A 16,575-nucleotide genomic window follows, 5' to 3' on the forward strand; every position below is an offset into this window, starting at 1 on the left:
AATTATTGCTTGATCACTTGTCAGTGATATTTTATGTCACTGATTATTGATCAGTTTCACTGATCAATGTCAGTGGCCTAAACTTGCCACTAACAAGTGATCTTATAGCGATTTTTTTTTTTTACTATATATATATTTAACAGAATAAAATGCTTGCTCCCTAATCATTGATCAGTCTCACTATCAGCCAGTGACCTAAACAGATCATCATCCCTAATGGTAGGTTTAACCCCTTAAGGACCAGGTTGTTTTAACACTTTTGCGGTGCCCCATGTGCTATTTCCTTGAAGCTGGCAAATGCAATTTAGAAACAGAGAATGTGATGGCAGATAAGAACCATTACGCCCATCCAGTCTGCCCGATCTCTGAGTACTTTCCTTAGTACCTGCCCTTATCCTATATCTAGCTTGGCCTTATGCCTATCCCATGCTTGTTTAAATGTCTTTACTGTATTAACATATACCACTTCGGCTGGAAGGCTATTCCAGCACGTTACCTGCATAAAAGACACTTGGGAGCCAGACATCTTGCTGATTGATGGGGGATAAAATACTCAAGATGCAAATGAGGTTATGACTTATGTGAAATGCATTATTCTGAATCGTTTTGTTGTTATTCAATGTCTCTCATTGTTAAAATAAACCTAACTTTATAGACTGATCGTGTCTTTGTCAGTGGGCAAACGTACAAAATCAGCAGGGGATCAGATCATTTTTTCCTTCACTGTAACAGGTTAGCTATCCACTAACAGGACCCTGGTGTTACCCCTTACGCTATCCACTAACCCCTAACCTAATCCCTAACCCCTCACTAAACTGTTAGGTTAGTTATTTGCATGGTAGTTGGTTCTGAGACATTAACACACATTTGTCCCAAAAAGCATGAGGTGCACCTTCCAAGTTCAACTGTAAACAAGTTTTGTGACAGTGTAATACTGACATACCACACATATGTGGTATCTACATGCGCAGGAGAAATGTGATTTTTTTTGTGTTTTCTTTATTTCAGATATTTCATGGCATGTGAAAAGGCAGAACAAAAACCTCAAACACCTGGGTAGCTATTACATTTGTGGTTACTGTGGGCCACTTAGAAAGGTACGCATGATGTATTTGAAATCTTTTAGGTTTGTTGGGGCCAGTAATGTGAACTATCAAAATTCCAAGTTTGAAAACCAAAATGCACATGTTCCAGTTTTGATCACACAATGTCCAAGAAACAAGATGTAACCATGCATGTAGGGTATTACTGTAGTCGAGGGGGTTTTGGTGAATACAAATCAAGACCTTTCACATATCCACTCAGAAAAAAAACAAGGTACAACTGCAAAGTGGACGTGAAAAATATTTTCTTTTTTGTTACACTAGATTTATAAGTTGCTGGTTTGGAATCAGCTGCTTGGGACTTGCCAACATGCCCCTAATCACATTCCTTGTGCTGTCTAGTTTTTGAATATATATAGGTAAAATTGAAATATATATATATAGGTAAAATTGAAATATGGGACCTCTACTGTGTCTCAAATGAGACATGGGCCCAGCAAACTGGTGTTTCAAAATACCATGTTTGAAAACTGTAATGTGCATGTTTCAATTTTGAACCTGCAGTGCTAAGAAAGTGGGGTATTCCTGTACTCTGCGTGGGGAGGGGTTTGAATACAAATCACAACTTGTTTCAGTAATTTCACATACCCAGGGAAAGAAATATACTGAAATACAGGGTTTGTAAAAAATGGAAAAAGTATGACATTTTACTGCATGTTTGGGAAAGATTGGCAGTGTTAAAATGCCCCTAGTCAAATACTTTGGGATGTCAACTTTCAAAACACCTACACCTTTGTCTAGCAGTTCTTCTTTTTCTTTTTCTAGTAGTTATTGGGGCTTAACTCCCAGCATATCATATTTAACCCTTTAACGGCCATAAAAAAGAAGATATCAAGCAAGGGTGTTTTCAAAATTAGGACAGATAACGAAATAATTTTTGGAGTTTTTTTACCTCCATGTGCACAGGTTATGTATAGTTTTTATAGGTGAAACTGTGGAAAATGTGGCTTTTCTCCCCTAATTCTCCCTACATTTTTAGATATTTTTATACACTAAATGGTGGATTTTGTATAATTATTTTAAAAGATAGCCCTACTTGTCCTGAAAAAGAATAATATATAATGTGTGAGGATGCATTAAATGAGTTAGTGGGCAATCACAGTTGAATAAAGACATAGCAAAAACACAAACAGCTTTGGTCCTTTAGTGCAAGCATGGTTAAAAAAAGTACAGGAGAAGTTTATTTCAGAGGAGAAATGATAGAACAGAACATATTATAAAACTGGAGAGTAAGAGGTTAGGAGGTTAATGTAATGTCAGGATGTTTTACTTTACTGAGAGGGTGGTAGATAAATGGAACAGCCTCCCATCAGAAGTGGTAGAGGCTTCTTTTCCTTAACCGATTCTTGGGGGGGGGATATTAAAAACATATGGGATAATATGGAATAATAACATAAGAAATCAAAAAGTTGTCAAGTGATATTATATTCTTTCATCTTAAAGGCATTATGGAAATCAAAAATCTTTATATGAACTGTATCAAAAGCAGTATGACTGTCACAATTTGGAATGACAGGAACATTAATGTCTCCTAATGTCTCAGCTATGTACCAACAGACCACTGCTGTTCAACCTCCAATCCAGGAGCTCTGTGAGCCATCAATTGGTGACAGCAGTGGGCATTCTCATAAAGAAACTTTCATTTATGATATGTTAAGCAAACTCCTTAAAATGGACTTGAAAACATGGAAAGTTTTACCACTGCAATTTGTTTTCTCTGCTGGTGCTCAAACAGCACAAATAAAGATTGCTGCCAGGCAAAACCTTTTTAAAAACATCCAAGAACAGTGCAAATAACTGACTTACAGTGGCCCCCAGTTATATTGTTCGCAGGCCCCTAGAACACTACAGTTTATTTAGGGATGCGGTAGAAATGGAGCTGAAAGAAGGTTTCCTCATTAAACAGTGACAGAACACCACTCAGGGTTAATAGATCTCAACTGAGTGGCTGTCTTATGTTCTTAAAACACGAGTTTGCAGCTGTCAATTGACCATTGTTTTCTGATTATTATTTGTCTCAGAAATTAAAATGCTGAACAAATTGATGAGTAGGACGATTTGAAGACAGTAAGATCTATTGTACAAGTATTGTTTAACACAAAAAGGCACAATTGTGCATTTTGACTGAATTACTATGGTCATATCTCCTGACTGGGCAATTGGGCAGTAGTTCAATGGGCCAGTAGAGTAGATCGATATCTCCTTTTAAGCCAGCCATTAACACTGTGCCTAGCTGGCACATAGCCCAGTACTGTCTGTTCTTGCACTGTGAGACAGAACAAGGGCATATGGCATAGTGCTCCATCTTTAATGGTGCATTAAGAGCAGAGATCTCTATTGGGGACCTATAGCTATTTGGCAGGTGCAACAGCCCTACTTGAGTATAAAATGTCAGGCTTTACTGAATTTGCATTTGCCAATGTTATTTTTCCCAGGGTTCACAAATGACATAACCAGGACGTCATGAAATCAGTAGGAATTAAAGCCATCAATGTTGCCAATCATTTAAAAGAATCCCAGTGACATCTGTTCTGCTGAAAATCAGATACAATTTTAGAAAACATTTAAGATACTTGAGGCTTCAGTTATAGCTTTATGTATTTTACGTATATGATTCTGTTTTGAGTGTAAAATATTGAGAGTTTGAAAACTTGTCTCCAGACAGCACTGTATTATGTTACCTCTTTTCACTCCACAGTAAGAACTTTACATTGACCACATTAAATCAGAGAATTGCTTGGGATAATTCCACATCTATCTGAGCGCTGCAGACAGCAATGTACTGTTTATCTTTCTGGCATTAAAGGGGTTACCCGGGACAGTCCAGCAATGGGACTTTAAGTCCCGGGTAGCCTCAATCCGGGGCAATGCAGTCGCTCATGAATAAGTTTACAGCAACCGCTCGGCGCCCCCCACTCCCCTCTGCGAGGCCTCCAGCTCAGTCGCGGTGCCGGCATTTCATGCTGAGTGCCGAAATATGACGTCATATGTACAAGAAGTCATAAAATACAGGAATGTACCAGCTGGTATGGGTTCACATCTGTATGGCTTAAACCCTGGCTTTGCACATAACATGGGGCAGCACTTTTAGATAATTATAGATAAGTGGATACAACTCTGGAGCTCCTCATAAGCACCTGCATATATAAGCAAGGTATTTCCAAACAACAAGATGTTTCATTAGTTCCGTGGTGAGACTCCCCCCTCCATCAGGAGGCCGTTACCAGCAGACAGTTGTGTTCTTAGGGGTTGCTGCATGCAGCCCCAAATGAAGGTTTAGGGGCTGAGGAATGCTAAAACAGGCATCAGTATTTTTGATCGCCAAATGCAATAAATAAGCAGCATGTTGCTGAAGCATTTCCCCTCGCTGTATTAACTGCTGCTGGGTAAGTTTACGGTGTGTGTTTCCTTTTGCTCTGAACCTTTTTTATATACCGACTCGTTGTCTGAGAGCTTATTTGATTTAGCACTGTTGTACATACTGAACAAAAACTAAAAGGAACAGGTGCCAAAGTGACAATGTAACGGAATATCAGAGGTCTGGCCTGCTAAAGCCTAGTGATTAGTTCACTTACCATCCTACCAAGGCATTTTGGGCTTGATGACCAGTATAATGACAATAATTGGCGACAATAATTGGATTTAACGAAAGTGAAAAATGCATGTAACCAACGAAAGAGGTTTCCAGCCACAGAATACGCTAAACATTGCTGCAATGTAAATTAATATCTGCACTTTAATCTGGGATTCAATGGCATCCATAGAATATAAGTGCGTGTTAAATCGGCACATTTTAACATTTATTTTACATTTATATTTTCCATGTAAAGTACAAAATGGTTTCACAAAGTCTGACAGAATTTTTGTATGAATCCAGAAAACATCCCAAAAATCAATTAGGGAGGAACGTTAAAAGAAAAAAAGTTCTCAACACAAACAATTGCGAGAAAGAACCCATACCATGTTTTCACCTTTATAAAATGTAATATAAATTAAATCTCTAGGCACTGCTAAGCGTATTGTGGATCACAATATTAAATTAAGCTTTTCAATGTTTGCCTTAATGCCCCCTTTTTACGTATTCAGAGGCCCTTTAGTAATTATTATTACATTTAAGTTCCACAGTAACAGTCATTTAAGTTGAAAAAAAGACAAGTCGATCAAGAAAAAAAGGCAAAGAAAAACCCACAGTAAAGTGATTGTACCTCAAAAAGGTGAAACATTCCTCAGTTTTAAAAAGGGGGAAAATAGCCTCAGGTTTGAAATTCAACAAATTGTCTTAAAAATCGGTTTCTCTACTTTATCTGATTTTTTTTTCTTTCCTTACAACTCCCTTTTGGGTTTTTTCATTAATTTATGACTCCCCTATCGCTTTAATTAAACTAGTCTTCCTCTCTGTTGTCTTGGCTTAACCCCCACCATTATAAAACTCTTGTGTTTCACATCTCATCATTACATCTCCTAGATTATCACCCTCTGACCTTCAACTTTTTGGTGGCCCCGGTGGTCGGGTGTGTCAACAAAGTCATTGCTAGTCCAGTATGGCTGTGTCAGAAGAATGTGATGTTTCATGTAGCATGCACTGGGAGGCCTTCAGGCCTGTGCTGCGGGTTCTGATGTGATTATATGATCTCCCTTACTTGGCCCATTGGGGTGGTTCGGGACTTCTAATGTCTTATAATGGTTGCACCCCGTACTGTTCTACCCCTGGATCTTACTACTTACGTATAGAGGCATAATTATATCTGACACAAATACCCGTTTTCACACAAGACTACATGTTACTGGCTCTTGCAGCAGCTGACTGACATTGAACATTGTTAGTAAATTTGTCTAAGATTATTAAAAAGTCCTTTTCATTTAATGATTTCTCTAACGCAACTCCATTTACAGAATAATTTACACATTTATAGTCTCAAAATGAATGATTTTGCATTAAATAGTATCTGCCACATAGCTGCCCAGCCCACCAATTTGACCATTTCTCCTTGTAGGTAAGTACCATTTAGTTCACACTGTATAACCGTACCTAATTTTGGGTCACCAGTCCTACTTGTGAAAATATGTATCCAAACTAAGCTATCAACTAGCCTGTACATGGTGCCAGTGCAGACGTACATTTAATTTTACAAAGTCAAACTTATAGAAAAACAAATCAAATTCGGTTGGATTTGTGACCAGGAGAAAATATTTTGTGGTCAAGACACAATTTTTACATAATTGTGAACATCATCGTTACATTTGTATAAGAACTTGGTCCTGAGCTCATCAATATGTTGTTTGCAAGATACAGAGGGTGCACTTTCTGTGTAGTTTGGTACTATCATCAATTGGAAGGGGAACCCATAATTATTCTTCTACTTAATGTAAAAATGTCACAACAATGAATACTGTCAGATCTATGCTTCCTTGTGAGTTTTCTTCTGTATATCCTGTTAGGTAAAATGGACCACAATCTGAAACAGGTATATGATGACACCTGGCATCTACTGTAAAATAAGATTAATGTTATGCTTGTTGTGGCTGTTTTTAGAAATGTTTACTTAAAGTAGTACCAGATGCCTGACATCGCCAACATATCTTTTTGTATAAAAATTAGTTTGAGAGACCACAGAACAGGCAGAATTCCAAATCACTGCAGATAGTGTCTTTCCCCATTACATAGGAATTAGCCAATAAATTGCAAGAAAAATGTGTTTTCTATTTTATCCTTTTTCTCTTTTCCTAGTGTGCTAGAATTCCTAGAATTTTTTGAAACAAGGAGGTATTTTTTTTAACTGCACTGCTGATGAAGCAGTTTAAAAGCTAGAGTATTTAGGTTGAAATATCTACTCGTTATACTTCATGTCAATTAAGCAATTTTGGGGCCCCTATAGATATAAATGTTTTTAGTGGCAGAGAATTATAACAATATAATTAACCAAAACAGTGTGCAAGAACCATGGTGGTACACAACACCCCTCAATCTTCTTAGACTAGTTGATGTGTTTTATAGTTGACAAATATTTTGAGGTTAGTTCATTGTTCTGCTGTGTTAAAGAAAAAGAGAAAAAAATACAGAAAACATCCATTTTATAACTGCTTCCAACCCCTTTCTACTGGCTAGGGAGGAACAGGTTCCCTAATCTAGTCAGCAGATAATGACCGATTTTAAAATGCTATATGTGTAACACATCACAATAGTAATATGGTGAAGTTCTACACTATCCATACCTTATAACTTTATAGAATCCATTTCTCCAAAGATACCTCACTCAGGCAGGCTGTCAATATATTTTGCAATTATGTGCATGGTTAATTTTAACAAAAGGGAACCAGAAGTTATATCACCAAACAACCAGACTTAAGACTTTGGAAAAAATATGTCTGCAGAAAATATCATTTTCAGATACATCAAACCTAAAATATCTTACCCTGAGACCTAGCTTGAAAACTGGGACCCACCAACAGAAAGCATAAGACTATATAGGTACATATAGAGCAGAGGGCAAAAGAGCAGAAACATACAGTGCTGCATTACAGTAGGTGCTGTTTTGGGTATTAAAAGTTTCCTGGGTTTGTAAGAGAAAAAAACTGTTTTACTCATTAATAGTGTATATTACTAGCTTTACCCCTCCTCAGAATAGGTTTGCTACTCCAAAGTGTCCTATATCACTGCATTTAATGTGAAAAGTGTCCCTGTTGCAAGGTAAAGAATACCGGTCATTAATAAACACAATAGTCACTCTTTCTTCGGAACACACAGTTATTTGCAGTGGATTAATGTAATGTTTGCCATCTCTCTGTATGTCAAAAGGTAATTGCAGTTACAATCCCTACACAGTTCTTAATTTATAGACATCTGATACTGGAGACAAGAGATACACAATTGCAGTGTTGAATCCTAACCAATACCACATACTGCTGACATGCGGACAGATTTATTGTAAAATAACAGAGCATAAAATGCCAGCACACCCAGAGCTTGGGAGAGGTTTTGTGTATTGGGGGTTTATGTTGGAGAGACTTCCAAAATTTAAATTGGATTTTACAACAGGGTACACTTTGTTCTAGCATTCTGATTAATTTAAATGCTGTTGGAGTTGATCCAAAAACTACTACAATTACACAGAGCTATACGTTTGTTTAATACCACAATATATTAATAATTTCATATTAAGATGGTACAGTATATTGTGTTAGACATTCTTTCTTTGTCATAGTCCTTGGTAGGTCTCATAAAAAACTGAAGCACAAAAGGGATTGTTGTGGCATAACTCGGGTAAATAATTCAAAATCTGATCATTCTAAAAACAGGTACGAAGGATTTCCTCTCAAGAATGATTAGCCCCTTCCATCTTAGTGCCTATGGTAATATGGTAACACTGAGTCTATTGCTAAGGAATTAATGTGTGACACTACTATATCTTAAATAGCATTTGACATTTGTAAGGACCATCTAGGATTTAACTCAAATATTGGGAGTAAGGTTACAGAATGTCCCATCCAGATGCTAAAACTGTAAAATACTAATCTCTTCTGTTACTATCTTCTCTAAAAGAATATGATGTCAGTGGCACAGTATAGAGTGGCTGATATTTCACTGTATTCATTATATTGTAAATATTCAGATCGATCTTGACAGACTGTAATATGACTATCCTAAAAAGCTCTTAAGAGAACCATGATACCCATATACACACCAGAACCACCATGCCAACCTTACCCAACTTTACTAGTTGCAGTGGGCCATGCCAGCTTTGAAGCAACTAGTAGCATTATGAGCATCTCTATATGAGAAAATAAAATATAGCAAGGCTATCTCTAATAGACCAACACAAATCTACTATAATGTAGCACAGCAGCTTCTAAGGGAACCATTTAAAGTAAGCATCTCAGAATGTACTGGCCAATTTAGGCAATTCACATGACACTACAAGTTTGCAAAGTAAACCTAAGAGGTGAAAATCATATGGGCAGAAAGCACACTTGCACAGCATGATGGTGCTTAGAAATTATATGTAAGTTGTTTCTGATGCACAACAGTTTACTTTAATAGACTCTTTGGTATATTTAATTTTATACAGGGCTAGCTTAAACAAAGACTATTAACAGAGACTACGGGCTAAACACAGTAAAAACATGCACATCAGGAAATGTTTTTCTACTCGGGGAACCGTAAATGTTTTGGAATGCCTACTGGGCATAATGAACGAGACCAAAAATCTCAAGGCAAATCAGGAACTAATTAGATGCTGAGAGGGAGGGAAGCATTAAAACTTAAGTTTAATCAGTTGGACCGATCCTGTGCTCTCCACATATAAGGAGATGTCTTAAATTCTATGGTTTCTGACAGGATGAGGAGTATCTTAAATCCACTCTAGGGGGACATTGCCACTCAATGCCTTCAAGGTTCCTCAAGTTATACAAACATATGTTTAAGATTATGTTTTCCCACCTTATCACTATGTGAGCCTCCCAAATGTGACACTTAAACAACCAGGGTCTGATACATGTGTAACTAATTTACTGAGTGAAATGTTGAAATGCCTTTTTGTACATGAAAATCATGCACATTGCCTTCTGTCATGCACTCTGACAAGCCACTGCTTGTCTCTGTCCTATACTTTATGACCACCCTTGCCCTTGTTACTATCATAATTGGTCTTTATATAGCAACATTATAATTGAATTCCACTGAAGCCACAAATCAAGAGATCCAAGAGAAGGTTGGAGGAAAAATAAAGTATTATGTTTGCTTCAAATAGATAGCTCTCCACAATCAGACTCCTCAATGTAGGTATCAAGACCGCTTAGTAAAAGAGCTACAGATTGGGGAGACTGGAAATGACATCCCTTTTAACATCTATTCTTGCACATAATACATTATAAGGCAATGATAAAAATAGCTACACAGCAGAAAGCATATCATGTATGCTATCATTCAGTTTCCAAAAATAATTCAGCACTGTTCTGTGGGTATGACATTAGAACTATCAAAGACACCAGTGTGTAGCTTATGGTCTGCACAAAAGCCAACCATACAGGTTGCAATACCCTGTCAAATGTGATCGTACATTATATATTGCTGTATCAGAGAAAAATGAAATATAAATTACAAGGTTTTACATATTTACATTTTGTTGACATACTGAACCCAACTTCAATGGAACTGTCAAATTATCATACCTTCTAAAATGGACATGGAGTAGTGCATTTTTTCTAGAGGGTGTGGCTAAAGGCATGGCAGAAGACACTTATTCAGTCATTTTACGTGACACTGTAACCAACAAGTTATAGCTTTATTCGGATTTAGGCACAGTGAAGGAATTTTTGCCCACTGACAAAGACATGACCAGTCTATAATTGTAATGGTAGGTTTATTTGAACAATCCTCTATCAATCAGCAAGATGTCTGGCTCCCAGGTGTCTTTTATACAGGTAATGAGCTGAGATTAGGAGCGCTCTTTTAAAGGCAGTGCTCCTAATCTCAGTTTGTTACCTGTATAAAAGATACCCGTCCACAGAAGCAATCAATCAGATTCCAAACTCTCCAACATGGCCAAGACCAAAGAGCTGTCCAAGGATGTCAAGGACAAGATTGTAGACCTACACAAGGCTGGAATGGGCAACAAGACCATCGCCAAGCAGCTTGGTGAGAAGGTTACAACAGTTGGTGCAATTATTCGCAAATGGAAGAAACACAAAATAACTGTCAATCTCCCTCGGTCTGGGGCTCCATGCAAGATCTCAGCTCATGGAGTTTCAATGATCATGAGAACGGTGAGGAATCAGCCCAGAACTACATGGGAGGATCTTGTTAATGATCTCAAGGCAGCTGGGGCATAGTCACCAAGAAAACAATTGGTAACACACTACGCCGTGAAGGACTGAAATCCTGCAGCGCCCGCAAGGTCCCCCTGCTCAAGATAGCACATGTACAGACCCGTCTGAAGTTTGCCAATGAACAACCGAATGATTCAGAGGAGAACTGGGTAAAAGTGTTGTGGTCAGATGAGACCAAAATCGAGCTATTTGGCATCAACTCAACTAGCCGTGTTTGGAGGAGGAGGAATGCTGCCTATGACCCCGAGAACACCATCCCCACCATCAAACATGGAGGCGAAAGCATTATGCTTTGGCTGTGTTTTACTGCTGACAGGACAACTTCACCGCATCAAAGGGACGATGGATGGGGCCATGTACTATCAAATCTTGCCCTCAGCCAGGGCATTGAAATGGGTCATGGATAGGTATTTCAGCATGACAATGACCCAAAACACACACGGCCAAGGCAACAAAGGGGTGACTCAAGCAGAAGCACATTAAGGTCCTGGAGTGGCCTAGCCAGTCTCCAGACCTTTATCCCATAGAAAATCTTTGGAGGGAGCTGAAGGTTCAGGTTGCCAAACCCGGTGGCCAACTACGAGAAACGTCTGACCTCTGATTGCCAACAAGGGTTTTGCCACAAAGTCATGTTTTGCAAAGGGGTCAAATACAATTGAAAATAATAATTGTTTCAGGCTACTGTCTGGACTGCTGAATTATATTCAAGTGCATATTGTGTTCTTGGGTGTCAGTGTTCTGAGGCAAGAAAAAGCACTTGCTCACTCTTCTGGAACTTAGCCAAAAGCACAAAAGCTTTGGTGATTGCACAAAAGCAATCAGGGGTAATTCCAGGTAGTCAATTACATTGACATGAATGAAAAAGCATGTATAAACACCATCAAATCCATATATACATATCGTTATGCTGCAACATTTTTTTTTCCAACAATGCTAAAAAACAAAACTACATCAATAATAATTTCACACCAAAAATCCATTAAGAGCTTTTAAATACCGTATTGGCTCGTATATAGGCCGCCCCCGTATATAGGCCGCACCCTAAATGTTTGGTGCTTTTTTAAAGAAAGTTTTTTTTAATAGACATGCTGCCACTCTGCCCCCCCCCCGAGATATGCTGCCACTCTGTCCCCCCCCCGAGATCCTCCTCCCCCCGAGATATGCTGCCACTCTGCCCCCCCCCCCACACGACTTACCAGAGCGGATTCCCGGGTGTCTTGCGGGGCCGGCGGTAGACATCTACGCAATACACATATACAACTTCCGGTGCCGGGACTCAGCGGATGTGCCAGCACCGGAAGTTGCATACGCGTATTGCGTAGGTGTCCCCCGCCGGCCTCGCAAGTCACCCGGGAGTCTGCTCTGGTAAATCTTGGGGGCAGAGGTAAAACGCATCGTGCGGACGTTCACCGGCTGCGGCGATGCGCGTAAACAACCTCCGCTGCCGGCACGTCTGCACAATGTGCTTTAACAATCTCCCTTGCCGGGACTCCCCCCGTGGGAATTCCCGGCAAGGGAGATTGTTAAAGCACATCGTGCAGACGTGCCGGCAGCGGAGGCTGTTTACGCGCATCGCTGCTGCCGGTAAACGTCTGCACGATGCGCTTAGACAACCTCCCGTGCCGGCACTCCCCCCATGGAAAGTGTCGGCAGGGGAGGCTGTCTCAGTGTATCAGAGAGTAGGATACGGGTCCCCTGCACCGCTGCGGGGAATCTGTATCCTAACCCTGCTGCCTGCCCTCGGGCGCTAGACCCCAAATATAGGCCGCACCCCCACTTTAAAGACTTAAAGTGGGGGGAAAAAGTGCGGCCTATATTCGAGCCAATACGGTATGTTAGTACAATTCTGCAAACTGGATTTTTTTTAAACAAATGTTTTGAGGCATGGCTGGCTTAGCACGAGAAGATAACAGGATGTGCTTTAATGTGCTCATATGTTGTCAATTATTGCCGACCAAGAATGAAATGGGTACAAAGGTCTTATGCATGAGACTCTTAAATCCTGAGACTCAACACTTACTGGAAAGCTATCACTTTTTCTGCAGCATTATTATCTAAGGGCCGCGATACGGAATATGCTGGCGCTATATATAAAATAATAATATTAGCTATGCATCCCATAAAATGAAACTCACACATATTGGCTAGCTCCTTTTCTACAAAAAAAAAGGAAAAAAAAATCTAATATTCACTTGATTTGAAGAGAATATATCTAAAACAAGCAGTGAGGCAATGTTCCTGATAGAAAAAAACTTGACACTCTGGAACAACAAAGAAAAGGAGAAATGTGTCATGTTTTTAATCAACTAATCTAATATGCCTAGAAAGCTTAATAAAATACAGGGAAGCATCTTCTGCCAAACAAAGGGGGGGGTATTGTTTCTTTGCAAATTATAAGAGGGAAGCAGTAAAAGCTGCACAACTGTTCTTGGATGGTTGGGAGAAATTTCTCTCGAAGGATGTGTGGGTACCATTATTTATTCATGGCTGTGTTCTTAGGCAAAAATGAGCCCACTTCCTTGACTGAGAAGCAACCCCACACATGAAAGGTCTCAGGAAGCTTTACTGTTGGCATGACACAGGACTGATGGTAGCGCTCACTGTCTTCTTCGGATAAGATTTTTGCTGGATGCTCCTAGTGATCGGAAAGGTGATTCATCAGAGAAAATGACTTTGCCCCAGTCCTCAGCAGTCTGTACCTTATGCTGAATATCAGTCTGTCCCAGATGTTTTTCTGGAGAGAAGTGGCTACTTTGTTGCCCTTTTTGATACCAGGTCATCCTCCAAAAGTCTTCGCCTCACTGTGCGTCCAGATGCTTGCTGAACTTTCTTGGGCGCCCTGATGCATTCTTCACAACAATTGAACCTCTCTCCTTGAAGTTCTTCATGATCTGATAAATGGTTAATTTAGGTGCAATCTTACTAGCAGCAATAGCCTTGCCTGGGAAGCCCTTTTTGTGCAAAGCAATGATGACAGTACGTGTTTCCTTGCAGGCAACCATGGCTAACAGAGGAAGAACAATGATTTCAAGTACCACCCTCCTTTTAAAGCTTCCACTCTGTTATTCTAACTCAATCGGCATAACAGAGTGATCTCCAGCCTTGTCCACGTCAACACTCTCACCTGTGTTGAGGGAATCAGTGAAATGTTTTTTGGGATTGAGTTCATTTTCATGGCAAAGAGGGATTTGCCATTAATTGCAATTCACTCGATCACTCTTCATAACATTCTGAGTATATGCAAATTGCCATCATCTAAACTGAGGTAGGAGACTTTGTGAAAATTAGTATTTGTGTAATTCTCAAAACTTTTGGCCACGACTGTACAGGGGGCCCAACTGCGATGGGGTCCATCCCTTCTGTCTCCTCATGCTGGTTCAAAATTGCTCAGAAAAGGCCCTCCCGAGCTCCTCCTCTGCACAGACTGTCAGGTAGGAATGATTTGCATAGCTGGTTCAATTAGGGGCATATTTTAGTGAACTACATTTCCCATGATTCCCAGGGTAAGCAAAAAAAAAACAAACACTCCACACATGTAATAAGATATGACAAAAACAGTGGTTTTGATTTTTTTTCCCATGAGGGTAGTCTTATATGCAGGCATTTTCTTTTTTTCCTCCTCAATAAGATCCAAAATTTGAGGGGCCGTTTTATAATAGGACAAATACGGTACATAACAGGACACTGAAATATGCAAGCGCCCCTGCCATGTGCAACATCTATTTTTATAGTCAGCAGGCCGAATTCTACTTGGTGAATTTCTTTACTGCTAATAGCAATTAACTGTAGGCCACACCGGCTCTATAGGGGCAAACTGATTACATCATTCTGCACTTAATACAGTGCCAGATCTCTTCCTCATTAGCACTGAATCTCTGTCAGTAACCTAGAGGCAGCCATTCGTAAAACCTACATTGGCAGAATTTACCGCAATCTTTAGCCTGATCTGTTGCAGGTCCACCTGCTCATTTTTCTAAAGGCACCCCCATTCAAGATATAAGCAAGCATTTTACATGATCACTCAGTAAACGTAAGTCATACTCTGCATATTTTCAGCAGGTGTTCACATACACACACACATATATATATATATATATATATATATATAATGGTGGCTAAAGGCCACAGTGATGCTAATGAGAATAGGCTTCACATTACCAAGGAAAAGAGAAGAGTCCAATCATTATTTTTAGTACCGTAAAGCTGATCCTTTTCAGAAATACATTTTCCTAGAAACCATTAATGGCTCATGAAGGGTGAAATGACTTTGCAGGTCTTATTACTTGCCCTTAATACTATATTTAATTAACAAGGGAACAAGGTATAGTTATGGTGAACTTTAACTAGAATTACGCAGAATGCCAACTTTGTCTGGGAATGGGCATAGTGAGACGGTTTCAACAGGGTAAATGTCTACAGATGTGTATATATTATCTTTGAAAACAGAAAGTGTCTGTGCTGTTGCATGTCACATGCCATTTAATATTTGGACCACTAGTCTGACACCTGTTTCATTTATTTCAGCCACTGAATAAGCCTCTTGCACAGATGTCAAAACATTAATGATGTCAAAAAATTAATGATGTCATAGTTTTGATTCTGGGCCAAAAAAACCTGCATCTTAGTTAAGAACTGGCACTTCTATTACTAACGCTGTGATTTTTGACATAAATACAGAACCTATAGCACTGGAAAGAAAAACAACAATAAAGGCTGTAAAAGAGATGAAATCTAGCAATGTAATTATATGGATAAATTAAAACACCTGCACTGGATTTGATTATTACAGAGACAGAACGCATATGGTTCTGAAGAAACTGAGGGTGATAATGAAAATCAATAAATAATAAAAATGTCCTGAAGTACACATTCCCTCCCTGTTACACAAATTACGATATTTGTGTGTGGATTACCGATGAGATGCAGAATGATTATACCGTACTACAGATTTATTAGATGGACACAGAATACCTGAGCAAGACTTTTTTTATAATATTTCATTGCATTTCACACTTTGCAAGACCGCTTTTACATATAATGTAGAGAGGAGTATCATAAAGACGTGCAGTCAATTTAATTTACCTGTCTATAAGTGCATATGATGATTTCTCGAAGGTGATAATGCATGGGAGTCATTGTCTCGCTAACGCTGTCGAGTGCCATGTCCACTTCCTTCTTCATTCTGTGCCCATCCGGCAGAAGCTGAACAACCTTCATCACAACCTAAAAAGACACAAGCTTTTAAAAAAAAAAAGTAGCCATCCCAACTCCTCTTTAATGTCAAAACTGTAAACATAATTTCCATCAACAATACTTTATAGTCATACAAACACAAGTGCGAAAATGTATGCCGATAAACAGATCATACGTACTTACGATACATACATTCAAAGGGTATGATAAAATTAGACTTGACAGACTAAGACAAACTGATACATTAGGTAAAGGTGGACCTGCTTGAATTTTCAGTATATCACTCAAAAGACACTATTTCAATATTTGAAATAATTTGGTGGGCATTAGTTTGGCTGCAACTGAATATGTTTTACTTCTTTTTCTGTAACAGGTCTTTGGGGGATCTGACTGTGATAGCCCATGTCTCGGTTGGGCAGCACTTATGTAATAACACATTGCAACTGGCTATAGA

At 39.1% G+C, this 16,575-nt stretch overlaps 1 protein-coding gene across 2 annotated transcripts in view; it reads right to left on the reverse strand.

The window, feature by feature from the left end:
- Positions 1-16,575, reverse strand: part of PALD1 (phosphatase domain containing paladin 1) — a 134,728-nt gene that overhangs the window by 16,278 nt on the left and 101,875 nt on the right. For both annotated transcript variants that reach the window (XM_053450661.1, XM_053450662.1), the window contains exon 18: positions 16,011-16,151. In XM_053450661.1, coding sequence (XP_053306636.1) covers positions 16,011-16,151 — 141 coding nt within the window. The remainder of the gene's footprint in view (positions 1-16,010; positions 16,152-16,575) is intronic.

Source organism: Spea bombifrons, chromosome 11 (assembly GCF_027358695.1).
Source record: "Spea bombifrons isolate aSpeBom1 chromosome 11, aSpeBom1.2.pri, whole genome shotgun sequence".
In the NCBI taxonomy this organism is placed as follows: domain Eukaryota; kingdom Metazoa; phylum Chordata; class Amphibia; order Anura; family Pelobatidae; genus Spea; species Spea bombifrons.